This window comes from Pararge aegeria, chromosome 3 (assembly GCF_905163445.1).
Source record: "Pararge aegeria chromosome 3, ilParAegt1.1, whole genome shotgun sequence".
Taxonomy (NCBI): Eukaryota; Metazoa; Arthropoda; class Insecta; order Lepidoptera; family Nymphalidae; genus Pararge; species Pararge aegeria.
The window spans coordinates 7,637,676-7,655,812 of record NC_053182.1 but is presented as its reverse complement, the minus strand read 5'-3'; the positions used below and the strand labels follow the sequence as shown (position 1 = coordinate 7,655,812).

The 18,137-nt window shown below is 35.5% G+C and overlaps 1 protein-coding gene across 2 annotated transcripts in view; it reads left to right on the top strand.

The window, feature by feature from the left end:
- Positions 1 to 18,137, top strand: part of LOC120637153 (T-box transcription factor TBX20-like) — a 56,908-nt gene that overhangs the window by 27,977 nt on the left and 10,794 nt on the right. For both annotated transcript variants that reach the window (XM_039908822.1, XM_039908821.1), the window contains exons 3-4: positions 10,437 to 10,710; positions 11,074 to 11,238. In XM_039908822.1, the coding sequence (XP_039764756.1) occupies positions 10,437 to 10,710; positions 11,074 to 11,238 (439 nt within the window). The remainder of the gene's footprint in view (positions 1 to 10,436; positions 10,711 to 11,073; positions 11,239 to 18,137) is intronic.

The window sequence follows — 18,137 nt, the reverse complement described above, 5'->3', positions numbered from 1 at the left end:
TAAAAAAAGTCAGAACTTGGGTAGGGTGTCTTAAGTAACTGAATTTTTAAGGAGCAGTAATAGCTTAGTGGATAGGACAATTCAACTGTATGTTTGTATATAGTAACTATACGTACGTAAAGAGGGTTGTTAGCAATACAGGTATTATGTTCTTATTATAGACAGGATCAGTGAAGATGACGTGCGTTCATTTGTCGTCTCGTCACTCATACGTCGGCGCCGTTACGCCCTCCACCGTAATCGCATCGGAACGCAAAATATCAAGTTATATGTATAAAATTGTAGGTACTTAGTACTTACTTAAACCTATTTATAGGGGAAGCTAGAAAAAATACTTGTAGACTTCCAAACTAAAATCCAAGTCTTAGACGACTGCATTTGAACATTAATTTATCAGTTTCTTGATAATTGATTTGACTTCTTAGTCAAAATAATGTAACGTAAATAACTCTTAAAACAATATTTAATTATTTTGCTAAGTATGTGACTCTCGGGAACAATCATAATCAAGCAAATCGGTCAAAACTCGTACAAAAAATCTTACAAATACTGTACTACATGTTACTACTGTAACTACATAGTAAAGTAAAGTCATAAAAATGAGAAAACGTATCAAAACGGAGACATAATTATCAAAAATATCATCATTTATGTTTATTGTTTAGATAAATAAATTTAGGAACTTATTTGAATTATCTGTACGTATGTAGAAACCTGTACAAAAAATTAAGAAGATTTCCAATACTATACAAGTTACTTGCAAAAGTTTGAACGCTGCTGGAATGTGTGAAAGATTGATGTGTATTAGTTGCTTAATGAGCTGACGGGGCGTGGCTGGGCGGATGGTGCATTGGGTGAAATATTGTCTTCTTGGGAGGTCCAAGTTAAGAACTGTGATTTTTGGTAGAAGGTATTATGTGAGAACTGAGCTAATTCAACAAATTAGTAGTACTTTTTGTTACAACGGGGGATATAACTGGATGGACTTCTCTCGACTGCTGAAAAGTGCTGGAATGGTGACCACACTGTGGTAGAACCTGAGGTGGACGGATGAAATTAAAAGAGTCGTAGCGAGTATTTGCTATCTCCAGCAGTGGACGCCCATTATTTGACATGATGATGACTGTTTATTAATCTTAAATCGCCTTCCCATCCCATAAATTAGATAACAGATTATCCAACATAGTTAAGAAATGCACATCACAATATCTTTAACAATGCGCTTTTGCAGGAATCTCTGAAAAGATTACTATAGGTACACGTTAATGTCAACTTAAGAGTCTCTTGTACCTGTAAGTGTTTTAAAAGTTACGATTTCTGGTTAATTTTTTCACAAGGTCAGATTTGGCTGGATCAGTTCCGGTTTACTCTCGCAAACGTTTCAGGAGAAGTTAGTAACAGGAAAATAATGTATGGATAGATGGAAAGTTTTTATTGCACATACAGAATAAAAACAAAAAGAACAAAACAAAAGGTAAATAAATATATATGCCTTATCGCTTGAAGCGATCTCCTCCAGACAACCTTTGGTTGATGAAGCATGTTTAGTACGGAAAACGGGATAGTGCAACATTCAATTTAAAAAAAATAATTGATATACATTATACATATGCTTTAACGCATGTTTTCCTATTACAAACTTTTCTTTTCCTATCGCATCGAATCGAAAAACCAGTACAAATTTCAAAACAACTTTTTTTTTATTTCTCTGGGCTTCTATTCATTTGTTAATCCAACTTATTTCCTAATCCGAATCTCAGACACCGGGAGGTCGCGACTTCAAGCTTCAATTTTCGACACTCGCACGATTTTGTCAATCGCACAGATCGTATCTCGGACAGAGATCTCAGATAACTACCGAGGTTGTCACGGACCACTTACAAGTTCAGTTTGAGCTGTTTGATTACTCTGTTGATAAGAAATAGCGCTGTACTTTGTTGGTGATTTTTTAACACCTTGTTATTGTATTTATTAATAAAAACTACTTAGGAAGCATTTACCAATAGGCATATCTCTTTTAAAACTAGATTTTGTCGCTGTCGGTTTAATTCAGTTTTATATCCAGTCATGATTTTGTTTATTTGTCAGAATTTTGTACTTTTGCACACTAACGTAAATTAAAAAGAGTCTAGTCATTTAAATTTTACACTTAATGTTGTTTGTCGATAAATATTCGTACCCGAAAAGATAATTCAAAAGAACCAGAGTACATTAACAATACTTAAATTGTCTCAGGTTTTTCGAGCACAGGTAAAGATTTCTTACGACACGATTTTGTTATCATAATTCAGTGCAACAATATTAAAGTGCCTCTAAGTTTGACCTTTTTGACGGATTTTCTCTATGTGGAATCCATACTTCAAAACTAATATTATGAACGCGCCAGTCCATCTGGTTGTTAGTTTGTTTGTTACCTAAGTTCGACTCAATCACCGATATTGATTAAATTATAGTAATAATTATATATTAAATTATTAAGCGCATATATGTTACTTGATATTAGGCCTTCCTATCTCGTACAAAAATTTTGGAAACATTTCTGCGGGATTTAAATACGCATAGGTTGCGCTTAGGTACGCATTGTTTATGCAGTGTTCTAACTAAGCCGATCTTGGTATTTTTGATTGAGATAGCTTTCGTCCTGAATACCTACATAGGATATTTTGATAGGTAAACGAATGGGTTTCGTAAATAATTAATTCTCTCAAAACATTCTTGCTTAAATAAATAAAAAAACTGGAAAGAAGTTGGTTTATAATAGATTTAACAATTCGCCTGATTTAAAACCCAGTAGTCAGGTTTGCTTTAACAAAAGCCTTAAGCAATATCACAGCAGAAATCACAGTCACTTATACTTACGTCTAAAAATAGTATTCATGACAATAGATTGTACGTATATGTGGAACATGTTTTGGTAAAACTAAATCAACAATACGCTAAACTACTTATCTACTTTTGTAACGAGTAACTACATAGTTCGTATAATTTCCATACAATTACGTTAGGTATGATCACCCTTAGACATGATATACCCGTGACCATAAAATTAGCCTCAAGTGGGGCCATTATTGATATGAAATATTCATCGGCCACCAGCGCGGATTGTTGTCACTTGGTGTTCAATATACAGGGTCTAGCTAGCTATTAGAACCATGTCGATGTGGTGATTGCTTGCGTAATATATATTCAATTCTAGATAATTCCTACTCGGATACGTGTGATAAAGTCCACATGATTACCGCAACTTTTAGTAACAGATTATACCTACTTATTTAGAAAAGTATTTTAGATTTCTTTAAAGTGCAATAGTTGTTGGCTTGGCTTTATTGTTTTACGATTTTGCTATATCGATCGAAGAGTTTTTTTTTTCAAAACAATTAATGCTCTATTGCAGAATAAGAAGTACTGAGTACAACCTACCCACATACGAAAGTTTCAGAAATTCAGTCAGAATACAAGAACAATTGTTTTGTTTCTAGAAGTAGCAAGTTACAATACCCCAAAACTAGGTTTTAAACATTGCCAGGTTTAGTCCATAATTTTTGGGTCTGATATAGCGAGACAGTAATATATTAAATCAATAAGCGAGACACGCTATAGAATCAAGAAATGAATTGATATTATGAATCCTTTATCTCAGCTATGAAGGCTTATTTATATGTCTAAATTAAATAAGTAAGTAGTAGTAGTAGTAGTAATAAATTAGTAGTAGTAAGTGTTATTGCAAATGTGTTATTCTTAGTAATAATTTTATGAAACTCTCATTGCTTCACACACAAAAAAATTTAAACAGTTCCCAAGAGAATCTAAGATTTAAATAAAACCATTATCTGCAATGGTGTTTTTAAAGGTCTCAATACTCCAATGTCTGAATTATATAATGGGGCTGTAGGAGTAGTAGAAAGCATAGCAATCTAAGGTCTGTATCGAACGCGTCAGTGCAGATGGGCTGAGCATGAAAAGGATAAACTCTTTACTAATTTCATCTGATTGAGGCCACCAATTTAAACCAGTTTGGACCATAGCAACTGGCTACCGGCAAACTAGAGGACCCTTTTAAGTAATTAAAATATCACTGGCTTCAACGTTAAAGGAAGACATCTAAAGAAACCTGCATGCCTGAGAGTTCTCGATAATGTTTATTATTTAATATCCTCTTTATATGAAAACACTTCGTCCTTCTCGTTTCAAATTAATTATCATGTACCTACCAACATACCCGCTACCCACAGATAAAAATCTCACAACTCAAATGAATAGCACTTGGATGTTAATATTTTCATCGGTACTATTATAGTTAATAACGTTAACTATAACGTGTACTCAATTAACATAATAATACGTATATCAAGCCGTCATTACTGATTACTTCAAGTGTGCTAATGAGCAAAACACGCGCCATCTGTCGCTAATCAACGAATGGAGTAAATGAAATCGGCAGCAATATGGCGGCTCCGTATAATTGCTAATAATAAAGCGCTTTCCTGTATAATTAGAAGCGCGCTGATTGGCTGTCGGCTATCACGATGTGATAACATTGCGCTAATGTTTGTGGCTGGCTGCCTTGTCCCCTTGCTCTAAAATTTCAACACTACATATTTTTAAATAGGACTTATTAATATTCTTACTCAATCTCTATCCGTATCCTTATGTGAAAGTGTGTTTGTTTGTTTTTTTAACCTTTCTTCACACCCTAACAAAGCAACCAATCAAATTGAATTCGGCATAGAGTTAGTTGAAAGGACGGAGAGTAACGTGAGCTACTTTTTATCCCAAAACAACGACTTATTCAACGCGGTAAACACCTAAGGGCGCAGCTAGTATCTAATAAATTGAATTTTACTAAGATAATTGAAAATATGAACATTTATACTTATTGTTATTTTAAATTCTTTTTTGTTTAATTACTTATAGCTTGCAATTATTTCTTCAGTTGGAACCATCCTCCGCACTGCTCTCGAGAAGTCGTCAATTCACAATTCCCTTTTTATTATGCCCTAACTGCTATCTCTAAAAGCTGTAGGCTGTTTCATTTCAAAATAATACGCAAATAAAATAATACTTACATGATTTTATAAAATCTATAAAACTGACTTAATTTGAAGTTATGCAAACTTTTCTTCTATTATTCTATTATGTATAAACAAAATATGCATATTCATTCACCATGATGACATATTTTCCCAGTTATTTTGATTTACCTATAACTCAAAACGAATAAAATTTTCATGGGAGTTAGTAAAGATTGATGTAGTGATAGTAGTAGTATCTCATGCTTTCAAATGAACAACTTTCCAAATCAGGATATTACTTACGGAGTTCTGCGGTAAAAAACATAAAAAATCTACTCCTTTTTTTGAAACCTTATAAATATTAGGTAGCCTTCTCATAGTTAAAACAAAGACCGAATTCGAATTTCCTATAGGTGTAACAAATTCATGACGAAGTATAATTTCTTAACTACTTTGTATACTGGTATTGCTGGTGAAGCAATAATAGCACGTGAAATTATAGCAGTTCTTGGCGCATATCGTCTTAATTAGAGGCCGGGCGAGGTAGAGGTGCAAACTCGTCAATCATTGTTTCCCTGCGCGCGCGACGGTTTGATGCATATCCTCATCGCGCTATTGCACGGCTCTCGACCATGAATCCTTGTCATATTCCTTTTATTAGGCATAGCCATTTATAGAGGTTAGCGCGTCTCTTGAAGAAATGCTATAAACTATTGACAGAAGCAATTTGTGGGCTTGAGTATATATATTCATAACCTGATACCTGAGTTAACCTTGGTACTACCAATGCTTTAGTTTTAACAATGCGTTTAAAAACATTTATTATAACGATATTACTATGCAATTGCTGGATTTCTTAATCATCAGAGTTGTTTAGAAGCACACCGCTCTTCATCTCTTAAAAGACAGAATAATAATTATAAATTATGCTAAAGTTGGAAATAAAGCAACCTGAATTAGTTGACAGTTTCTTCTGGGTAGAATTTGCCTTCCGAACCGGGTGCTACAGACAGACGTGGCGTTTTAAAAGTTATTATATTCAAATTTATTTCTTATTAAATAGCAGAGAAATAAAAAATATACCTTACAGAAAACAAAAATACATGGAACAAGTTAGATAGAGGATACGATTTGGCAATTCAATTTTTAATTGAATTGTGTAATGGAAAAACCCGAACAAGTACCTAACAACGTTCCTGACCCTTAAATCATCCAGAATCGTGTTATCAATCATGGAACCAGTGGACCAAAAACACATTTATTATATTATGTTTAATAGAAGGATTTTCAGAAATAGGATTATTAACAAATGCAGCTAAAATATAAGTAAATAAGTCATGGCTACATCTCAATCCAGTCCATAGGCATTCACTTTAACAATGTCATAACAATAACGAGGCGCTGTAAAACGGTCACCCCTTATTTCTGTCTTCGGTGTCTGCTCATTAAAACTGGTGTACGCGACTCTTAGTCCTTTTGCTCGCGCTCGCTTTTCCGCTAACTTTTGGGTGGTAGAATGATGGACGACGTCGCTGGCCATATATCATTGGGGCAATATATATCAGTGTGCGAGGAGTGTCGCCATTAACGCACCCGTGCAATTGCCCGCATGCGAGCATGCATTAGGTGCGTATCGCATATGCTATAAGGAGAGTATCACAAATCGACGAGCTCTACCGACCCGCTAAAGCGATATTTACAATAAAGTTTTTACTAAATTGAATAAATGAAGGCATATACTCTCATCTTACACCATAAAAAGGACCTATATAAAAGAGAAAAGTAATAACAAAACAACGTTTATACAATTCGGCGGCTTTAAGTTTAGTACCAAGATTAAATTTAGTTTTTATTATAAATAAATGTATATTTGTAAATACATATATTTATATTTGTCTATAATTTAGAAATAGCTGCTTTCATTAACAATTTGAACGTCCAAGTCTAAAGTTCACTACACTACACTATTACATTTCATTGCCCATTAATTTCCCTTAAGGTATACCCGACTTTAAAAAAAATAGTCTTTAAAATTGGTTTACAATGGAGACTTAGCAAAACATACAGTAGAGATGTGAAACTCCTCCATTTTCGAAGACGGTTGAAAACAAATAAAACCCGACTCCTCTTAAAAATGCCACGGATTAACGATTATTTTTTGCCATGCCTATCATTCATGTATTTTATATTTTGTATACACTTTGATACATAGGTGGATACCTACGATTGGCTAATTTTTTGTCTTTCATTATTATAACTTTTTTATCATGTCCGCTGTGTTGATTTTGTCGTGACGTAATTCATCCTATGCTTCGAGGAACAACTTCAATTCAGACAACCACTGAACATATATGAAAATTAAATACGTATTTATAAATTATCAAGGAACAGATGAAAATAATTACAGAATTCATACAGACAAATAAAAAAGTTGCTAAATCTTATCTTAAATACGCTTGTAAACATAATAAGTTACTCGTGAGTGTAGTGCCTAAGTCAACGTTATCGTTGGTCATGTATTAACTTCTTACGGAGGGTTCTGCTAACTTCTTATACCATAACCCAATGTCTCGCATCACACCATACGTATAATATGTCTGTTATTGTGGTATGTATATTGTATATGCAAATGTACCTTTTCCTAACCACAATCACATACCTTTCCTTATACTTAGATATCCTGGTCGTAGCCAACGATCCTAAACCCTTTATAAGGCTCAGTGCTGTTAAACCGAAGTCATTTTACGATGATCATTATCCTGCTTTATAGACACGTTGACGACCAAGTGTAAATAGGTCTTAAGATGCATAAATCTTAGGAATCGTATTCTTATTTTCTTTCTCCCCCGATCTTGCAAAATCATTAGAACGCAAGTTGCTAACGATGCGTTGCTTTTGTTACGCATTCAGCATTTACTGCCAATGTTATGGCCATGGCCCGTGAGATGTAGATAATACCAAGAGAAAATCTTAACAAATCAAAATTGTATTGTGCAATATCAACAACAATCGATGTTATTAGCCTGGGTGGTCGCAAATTCAAAGTAAACTTATAGTCATGTTGTTTTCGGGTCACAAGTTACGTTCTAGGTCACTCGACGTTCTTTTTGGGTAGGCTAGATTTTCAATACAGCTTTGAGAGTTAACGGAAACTGGGATTCTATATATTTTTTTTTCTAGCATAATATAGAATAACGGTACAGTTAGCAGCCAAATAAGTGTCCCACTAACAAAAGGCATGACCCTCCCATAGCAGAAAGGAAGAGGTACATACTAAGATCTACGAAGGTGCTCCAATGCAATGTGCAATGCTGGTTCGGGCTTTAGCACTTCATATACTAACTGCCATATTTTACAGTAGGTATAAATTGCATTTACCTCTAATTTATTTTATGAAGATTTCTTAGTTTAGTTGTTCTTTGTCAGTGGTATTCAAAGCACGTTACATGCGTTTAAAGAATAACATATATCTTACTTTTTTATATGCGTATGCAGCTAAGGAAAAATAATTTTAACACATATTTAGGACGAGAAAAAAAGTTAAAAAAAAACAAAAGTCTCTAATAAATCTCTACGTCAATTTTATAGCTAGGAAAGCAAAGCTACCTGGACGGTATAGCAAATTATCAATTGCGACTGGTCGTCTCATCGCGTAATGCTGACAAAAAGTGAGCGACCGCTACTCGGTGCCTCTCGGCTTACAGCAAAGATTTGTTGTTTCCGTTCTCGACGCCTCAATGACTACCATTTTATGTCGATTCGAAGATAGTGTTACACGCGCCCGCTACTGACACCACTTTTTGTGACACGTCTTTCTTTGTACAACGAGTTTATTATCTTTGATCGGTTACTTTAACGTTTCTATTTTGAAGCTCTGTTTCTCATTAGTCGTTCACAACGCAGTTCAAATTATTGAGTGTTTTGAAACTCCCCACCCATTTGGGTGAAAAAAATGATAGCAGGAAACCGCAATGAGAAAGAATAGGGTAATAAGACCCATTACTTCAACCAACCACAAGCAATTTCAGTAAGAGTAAACAAAAACACACACCTATATAAAAATGCCTGCCCATTCATCTTTCTGCAACGGGAGACATTAAAGAATGTCTCCGTTAAGAAGGGGAAGGGAAGCTACAGTGCGACTTAAGAGTCATAGTCGCATAAAGTGTAGCCGCTTTGAAGATATGGTTTTGTTCGGGGTTTAAGAAAAATGTTAGGGTATTTTAAACTTTAACAGCTCTAGGCATTGGTATATTTTATTGTTTTTTTATTCTAAATATTTATTATTGCTGACACCACTAGGGTGAAGGGAAGTAAAACATTTTTCTATCTCTTACATCTAATCAAGTGACAAGACTAAAATAAACCACGAAAATTCTCAATGTTAATATCATTTATCACAAATTTATAATACTCTGGAATATGGTGATGCAATTTTTAAAAATTAACTCTAATTAGTTGCGATAATTTGCGATAACGTAAACTCTAATGAGCAAAAGTCGATTGGTGCCGGTCCGAGCAAGCGATAATTTCAACTCAAGCAAGTAATTGTCGAATAATTGCGTTAATGTGAAAATGCACGCTACAACATAACAATAGTACCAGAAAGTCGGTAAAGAAAAATAAAAAGGGAATTGATACAAAACTCGTGTTTGACTTGCTGTGATAGTGTTAAAATTGCTTTGTAGGTGAAATTCCCATATTACATAGGCCACTAATATCTTAACTATCGATATATTAATAAATAAATATAAATTAAGGCGTAGTTTCTCACCTGTTAATTTGTATTATTACAAATATTAAAAAACAATCCCTGACTTTAGCTTATTATAAAAGCATTTAACCGAATAACCATAAAACTCATCATGTTAAAGGGAATTGATACAAAACTCGTGTTTGACTTGCTGTGATAGTGTTAAAATTGCTTTGTAGGTGAAATTCCCATATTACATAGGCCACTAATATCTTAACTATCGATATATTAATAAATAAATATAAATTAAGGCGTAGTTTCTCACCTGTTAATTTGTATTATTACAAATATTAAAAAACAATCCTTGACTTTAGCTTATTATAAAAGCATTTAACCGAATAACCATAAAACTCATCATGTTAAATTAGTTAATACTATAGATTTATTTGGTCAATTGCATAGGTATTGTTGCGCAAGCTATTAAGAATACTAGGTATGCGCAATCAATAGGCGTCAGCAGTTCCTACGTCAATAACCAGGTACTTGAAAAATGTTTCACCATTGTAACTTCCTGAAGTTCTTCTAATGAAGGTTGAAAATCATCTCGGCAGACTCAGAACAAAATTATTATGATACCAATGATTCTTACAAAAAGTTTATTTAATGAGAAGTACTAGGCTAACATAATTATGATTTAGTTTTATTACCATCATTTTCTGATGTACCTACAGGCGCATGTTCCCGACGGTGCGGGTATCGTTCGCCGGGTGCCGTGCAGAGGCGCGATATGCTGTGCTGCTAGACGTTGTGCCAGTGGACGGGAAGCGTTACCGCTATGCCTACCACCGGTCTTCATGGTTGGTGGCGGGTAAAGCGGACCCCCCTGCACCCGCGCGCCTTTACCCACACCCCGACTCCCCTTTCTCCGGCGACCAGTTGCGCAAGCAGGTTGTCTCCTTCGAGAAGGTCAAGCTCACAAATAATGAAATGGACAAAAATGGACAGGTACAATTATCCTTTTTATTAAAATAAAAAACAATTTCATTAGTTGCAAGGTATAAAGCTGCCTTGCCAAACGTATACACAGTTTTCAGAGATAAACTTACTCGCAGTAGGCACCTTCTTTTTACCGTCAATCAATCAGACTTGTATGGTATACTATGTTTTGTTAAAATAATAATGGATGCTTTCGATAACTTTAAGCGGTGATGGTAAAAATTCAATTCGTTGGCTTAGAATGACTAACCCTACTAGGGTTACTAAGTAGTTATACGAGTATAGGTGGCTTGGTTTGTCCAGAAACCCACAATAAACTCATGCTGATATGTTTAACCAATAATAAAACATTATAAAACTTTATGTTCATAGTTGGTGTTGAACTCAATGCACAAATATCAACCACGAATCCACCTGGTCCTGCGGCGGGAAGGCGCAATCAACGCACCCATAACCGATCTCGAGCAAGAGGAATTCAAAACATTCATCTTCCCAGAGTGCGTGTTCACCGCAGTGACAGCGTACCAGAATCAACTTGTAAGTACATTTTGTAACATAGTTGAAATGAGTTGTGCGATCACATAAATAAGATGTCCACTGGTTTATTTGGCATAACCGGTTAGATATCATTCGATATCTAAAATAGATCAGAGGAGCCAAACGTTTGAAATCGCGGCGCGTTGTCGGCTGACTATCGACTTGTTCTATTTCCGGCGCACTAATTGCATCTCGCTGAAAGGTATGTCCAGCCTGAACAAAGGGAGGTGGCACATAATTTTTTGTGTATCAAGCGGCCACCGCGGGCGATGCTGATGAGTGACGAGCGCGCCGCTCCGTGCTGATGATTAAAGTTTTCACCGAGCTATATTTAACGTGCCTCGATTGTACAATCGGCCATTGTTGCTAATGTCTTTTGCATTTCAATACATTTCTAAATTGATTGAGGTCTGGGTTATTTCTTCAGTAGAAAGCTGAGACTGCGTAGAGTATAGTAGGCTCAAGTAATTCAAAGATAATATATCTGTGACCACCAAGCGGTTATTTTTAGCTTGCATCATACAAAACATTCTCAATTAACATGTGTATTTTGTTAATGCAACTAAACCTCTTTTCTAGATTTCTACTGCAGCGAATCATAAAAGTGCAGTATACCGTATATAGTATGTAACATCAGATGTAAAATATTTCACTAAGCGAACGGGTTTTGTCCAAAGTGGTAAACGTTACAAGCTGCGTTGCTCATCAAAGACTTAAAGCTAAGTAGACAGAGATCGTTTGCTACATCGTTTCTTTTACCAGCCAGATTTTTTAGGTACATACATTGTAGTTTTTGTGCTCTTGTGTTTTCCGCAATCCTACACTCAATTGTGCTTTTGCAATTATTGAAAAGATTTCCCGATCGTACAGTTTCCGCGAAACTCAACGAAATTTGCAGCTATGACGGCGGTATTAAATACGAGCGGAGTGCCGAAAACGTTAATACATCTAAGAGCCAATAGACACGATCACAAGCGCTGCACCCGCTCCCCGCTCCGCCAGTAAGCCCACCCGTGTCCGCATGCTACATGTGTCGCCACGAGCAATTAATTCCCTGTCACAAGAGCGTTTGGGCGTCACGGCTTCTCGTTTTGTTCCTCCGTGTAGTAATTAGGACGTTTTGAGGTTCATAAAGGAAGCGTTACTTTATATCGACAACGCGGTACATAAATCTTCATTCGTCCGTTAAATAGCTGTTTCGTTTCTTGCATCTTAAAATATGGATTCAGAGATGGGTTTGGACAATTTGTAAATTATTACACGTATCGCTATTCAGAGGTCGCATCGGGACTGGGTAATTTTAGATTTTCCATCTAAAGAACTGTATGAAAAAACTCATACGCTCTTTATTGACCAATTATAGACGTACAAAACATGCACATAAACAACATAGTTTGAATAAACTATCTCAATCTACGAACACTCGAATCACATAGACGAGACGAGATCGTTTGCTCAAAACAAAAATAAATTACAAGTAGCTGAGACATTAACTAATTTTGGACTATTCAATTTGCAAGTATATAATAATCTAGCAAAAGATATTTTTGTATAATACATATTCGCTTTTCAGCTCTAAGAAAAATAAAGAATCATTTTAAAAAATTGTAACTATTTACCTAATTGATTATTTATTTGTATTTTAAATGAATGTTGTTAGTTTTAAGTTCTCTTGTAAATGAACAGTATGTTCTTTGGATAATAAAGTCTTTAAACCTTAGATTTTAAGGTACCTCGATAAAGACGATCTTAATGAACGTAAATCGTTACGACTTATTAAATTATTTTCTTAGCTGAACTGAAAAATGTTCTGATTAAAACTCTTGAATATAATAATATAAATTCATTCATAAATTCATTAAAAATAGAGTATACCTTCTTTAGAAATATTTAAATGCATATTCATTTTCCAATGTAGTTGCACTGAAGCTGACTAGACCCTCCCTACCTGACTGAGATCATATTGTGTTGCAAAAGAGCTACTCACCCCCCACGTCCTTTGGACCGGTACACCGCGATGCTGCTTGGTGCAAAAATAAGCATGGCGTTAGTAGTTCCCCGGAGAAGCTCTATTACAAAAAAGTCTAGTGCTACTAAGCTACTAATAATAAATATATAAATAAATATACTACGACGAAACACACATCGCCATCTAGCCCCAAAGTAAGCATAGCTTGTGTTATGGGTACTAAGATAACTGATGAATAATTATATGAATAATATACGTAAATACTTATAACATATAGATAAACACCCAGACACTGAAAAACATTCATGTTCATCACACAGACATTGTCCAGTTGTGGGAATCGAACCCACGGCCTTGGCTCAGAAAGCAGGGTCGCTGCCCACTGCGCCAATCTGCCGTCAGTAGTAATCCTATTTACAAGCAAAGCTAAGGGTGATGTTTATTCGACAAGCCTCGATTACCACTCTTCTGATAAATCACAGCTCTTATTCCCGTTATATCCTCATAGAACAGGATGGAAGGTGGTAATAAAAACACGACAAAGACGTGACTTTCAGTAATGAAGCAGACGACGAAGAAGGAGAGTGACTATAAGAGCTGTCATTTGATATTATGATTGGGGATGGCCGATGGGTCATGTACATAGCTACTGTGATAGTGAGTGAGGGAGTTGATCTGGTCAGACCAGCGACGAGATGATCGGCGCGTGGCATTTACTTGAGTGTCTGTACAGTACAGTACAGTCAAGTAAAAGAAAAATGAATAGATTATTTTGAGAAATAATTTAATTATTAAATTAAATATTAAATTAATATCTATAAAAATAGTAATAAAATATTATTTTTTATCTATTTGCCTAAAGCACATCTTTTGATCAATAAATCTTATGTTACGTTGATTTTGCAGTGCACAGAGCGTCAATGTGCTATTGTAAACGACCACGCCTATGCGATACGCAACACGAATAGCTCCCCGGAGCCGTAATATTGATATCCATTGATTCTAACGCGCTACGAGATTTACAGCTAACGCCTAATGATAGAACTATACCAATGGATAGCTTCTGAATAGAGATGATTGAGTACGCAACGATTAAATTAATATTCTTTTTGGACATTAAGAACATTTTGCACTCTAAGCCGATAGGATATTCCACTATTAATGCCTTTCCTGAGATCAGAAATAACTGTACAAAGTTGTCATAAAAATCTAAGCAGCGACAAATATATATATAGATTAATCAGCTTACATTTAAAGCCATAAGAGATCATGGATGACTCAGAAAAAAGGTATTGGTCCCAGATAATATTAAATCAATAATTCACACACACGTTCATACGCACACATACACTTGTATATATGGTTTCAGGTCATTAAGATTGGTAAGGTTTGAATTATTTTTTTCCTTTGTGACATCTCAAATACGGTAATTGAAATTATAATCAATTCTTAAATTTCAATAGAAAACATAAACGCATACTTAACAAGACATCGATTTATTTCTGCTTTACATAAAACAAGTTTATAAAGTTGACATCATGAATCTCTATTGAAATCTCTAGAACTATCAATACTAGGTATGATTTGAAAAATCATTTTTGCATTTGAAATCCTTGAGGAAGGTATGCTTAACATCACATCGCAAGAACCGCTAATAGACAATAAAGATGTAGGAGTGTCCTACCTTAGACCGATCAAAGTAGTATCGGGACTTCATCACGACAAGCCGGGCGGTGCGGCGCAGGCGCACCGTTTTGGCTGACGTCACATTTCTGACAGCCCGAACATTTGTCGAACCAGATAGTGTCACAGATAACCCAATCCCTTCCAACAATAAGAGCACACTTAGCGTGTTTGCACCTGCGCCGCCTATATGTCTTGCGCCCACATAAGTTTAATTTTGAAAAATAAATCTTGATAGAGCGTTTTGGTCGTTTTACGTGATCAATCTGTGATGACATTTTTATTTTCGATCTATTATTGCTGTTATATCAAAAAATTAAGAGGCTTAAGTTTTTTTTTCGGTCGTACAGCTTATATGTTTTTGCAACGGGGCGTCACCGACTCAGTGGTTCTCTGTAACACCTTACACTTTTGACAGTAGTACAACCCATTTTAAACGCTGTCTCGTTGGTCAAGTGTTTATTGCTAGGCCGACTACGGTTTACGAGGTCCGACTACGCTACACTACAGGGCACAGGTCTCCTCCCACAATGAGAAAGGTTTTGGCCGTAAAATAAGAAAGAATAGCAAGACTCTTTAATTTTTTTTAATTTCAATCTTTACTTTCCTAGGGTCCGAACTCAGGACGTCATGTTGCTTGTCTAACATGCTAACCACTAGATCAACGAGGCTACCTATATTAATCGATTCAAAATATAACATCATTATTGGTGCTTTATCATAGGCGACGTTGATTTGAGACCAGATAAGATCGTCCATAAGAAAAAAACGTGGGCTCTATTTTTTGTGCCACGGCATGAGACTACGCGTCGCCGAGGACTCGCCGCGGGGTGGTTTCCCGGGAAATGGAACCTGCTTCAATATTTAACGTTCTACACCCACCATGCCGTTGTTCGTTTTGTGACGCCTTTGTCTGTTACACACCACGGGGTGAGGTGACAATGTTTGTAAAAGTTTACGCGTCTATAATACACAATGCGTTTTTTAATAGCCGATGACTAGTGAATTTGGTATGATCGATTGCTTTCGGGAGAAAAAACTCGCGGATGGCAACCTGCAGTGACGAATCGACCATTCGAAACATGTTTATTCTTAAACCGACGTACTTACTTAGTTTTGTTTTTCAGGTTATCGAAGCAATTTTTATATATATTAATTATCAATTAATAAAATTAACGCTGACAAACTTGACCCCGAAACTCTGTTTAGCTCTGCCTTGTATAAACAGTAACTTAATTTATATTCCTATGTATGAACAAAGTGTATACTTAAATTTCATTTTTATTTGGATTTAAGTTGTAAAGATCTATGTATTTTTTTTATATACTCCCTGATACCAAGCGGTTATTCCTCAGTGGGTAGGACTTCGACTTCACTTTCAGGGGGCCGAGTTCGACCCAGCACGCACCTTTAACTTTTCTAAGTCAGGTGTGTTTAGAATTAAAAAATAACTTGCATTAACTGTCATAACTCTTACTATGGCTACAGCGGTTATCTCTCATATAAGTTTCTAGAACTTAGACTCTCTACGCTACTCCATCGCGGGTTGCTTCCACTTCATATAAAATTTTTGATATATTAACTTGTACACTTCTTCCTTCTTCTTCATCTTTCCTTCTTTATAAGTTTTACATAAATTTCTGATTTAACGCATATGGTGCACTGCAATAATCTAAATAAAAATGTCGTCTAATATTCTTAACCCGTTATTACTCAGTAGTATCATAAGTCAGTGTTGCTTAGTCAACAACAAAGTTACAATCCTTTCCGTAAATACTCAATGTATCATATTTAATGTTTGTTTACTTAAAGCTTCTTAATCTTGACACAAAAACCTTAATAATAGGTAGCACGAGGGAGAAAGTACAATATGCCGATCAGAGAAATTATGACACTATTTCCGTTACTCATACCTCCAAGAGCGTCTTGAGATGATAATCACGGAAATAACTGCCCGCTCAGGCCCTATGTATACGCGTAAACACGCTCAATAGCTACTTAATTGAAATTTATTTCTCATTTCTCAGTATCAACAATCAATATTCTAAAATGTTCAATCCATGACTGTTCTCGCATTGAGCATCCACAAACGAGTTCTAACCAGGCATAATCAAACAATATAAAGGAGTAAAGGCAAACACAATTTCAATAACAAAGGGCACCATGACAAATAAACATATTTCACGGGCCAAAATGGCTGCGGTCAGGTGTCACGAGTGTCCCTCCCCGCAACACACGCTTCTCCCCCGCACTTCTTTTTCTTTCCCAATAATCGATTCATTCTTATTGAATATGATCCTTTTATATTTGTCAACGTGCAGCCTTTAATAATAAATTCTTGATAAAATCATAAATGAGTTATCTATAGGGGTTTATTCAACAACCTGCAAACTTGAATAAGTTATTTTTGGGATTAGTGATGGTCATTTCGTAAGATCTGTCATTCTCGTATGTGTACTATAGAGATAGTGAAAAAAGCTAACCTGGAAGGTAAATAAATGACAAAAAGTTACGATGGTTATAAATGTTTAAGGCCACAACTTAAGCAAGTTGAAGTAAGAAAAATGTGTGTGCATTGATAGGGTTAACATCTAATAAAATATAAATTTCATTATTAGATAGGTGACAGAGATTTGATGTGGACGGATAACAAATTCGAACGATCATAAGTAGATGATACAAAAATATTAGCATCGTTGGAATTGTTATTTTTACAGCAAACAATTCGATACGATAACGCGACAACATAAGTCAAAAATACAAGGAGTCAACGTACTTGCTTATGAGAGGATTTAAAATAATTTAACATGAAATTATGTATTGGTGTTTGGTCCCGCTCTCTCTTGTTGTGTTGGACGGAGGGTGGTAAAGCGTGATCTCCTTCTCGCCTGCCATCGATCACGCCGGGTGTGACGTCACGCAGAGCCGTCGTGTGCGGCCAGGCTCAATTTATTGCGTCTGCGCACCGAGCCACCTCAGGAGAACTACATTTATCGTACTCCAAGTTTAATTTACTTGGTTGATATAAAATTTATACAAACTGATAATGATTTGACATTTCTACTAGAATCCCACGGGTTTATTGATTTAAACGCTGCCTAAAGCTACGTATTTAGACTTTGGCTGGATTTTCAAGTTACTCATTAAATAATCATACAATTTTACTGTACTTTCCATTTATAATAGTCAATTTGTAGAACTGTTATCGCTTTGTTGCAAAATGGATACATGAAAATCCTTGTTAATC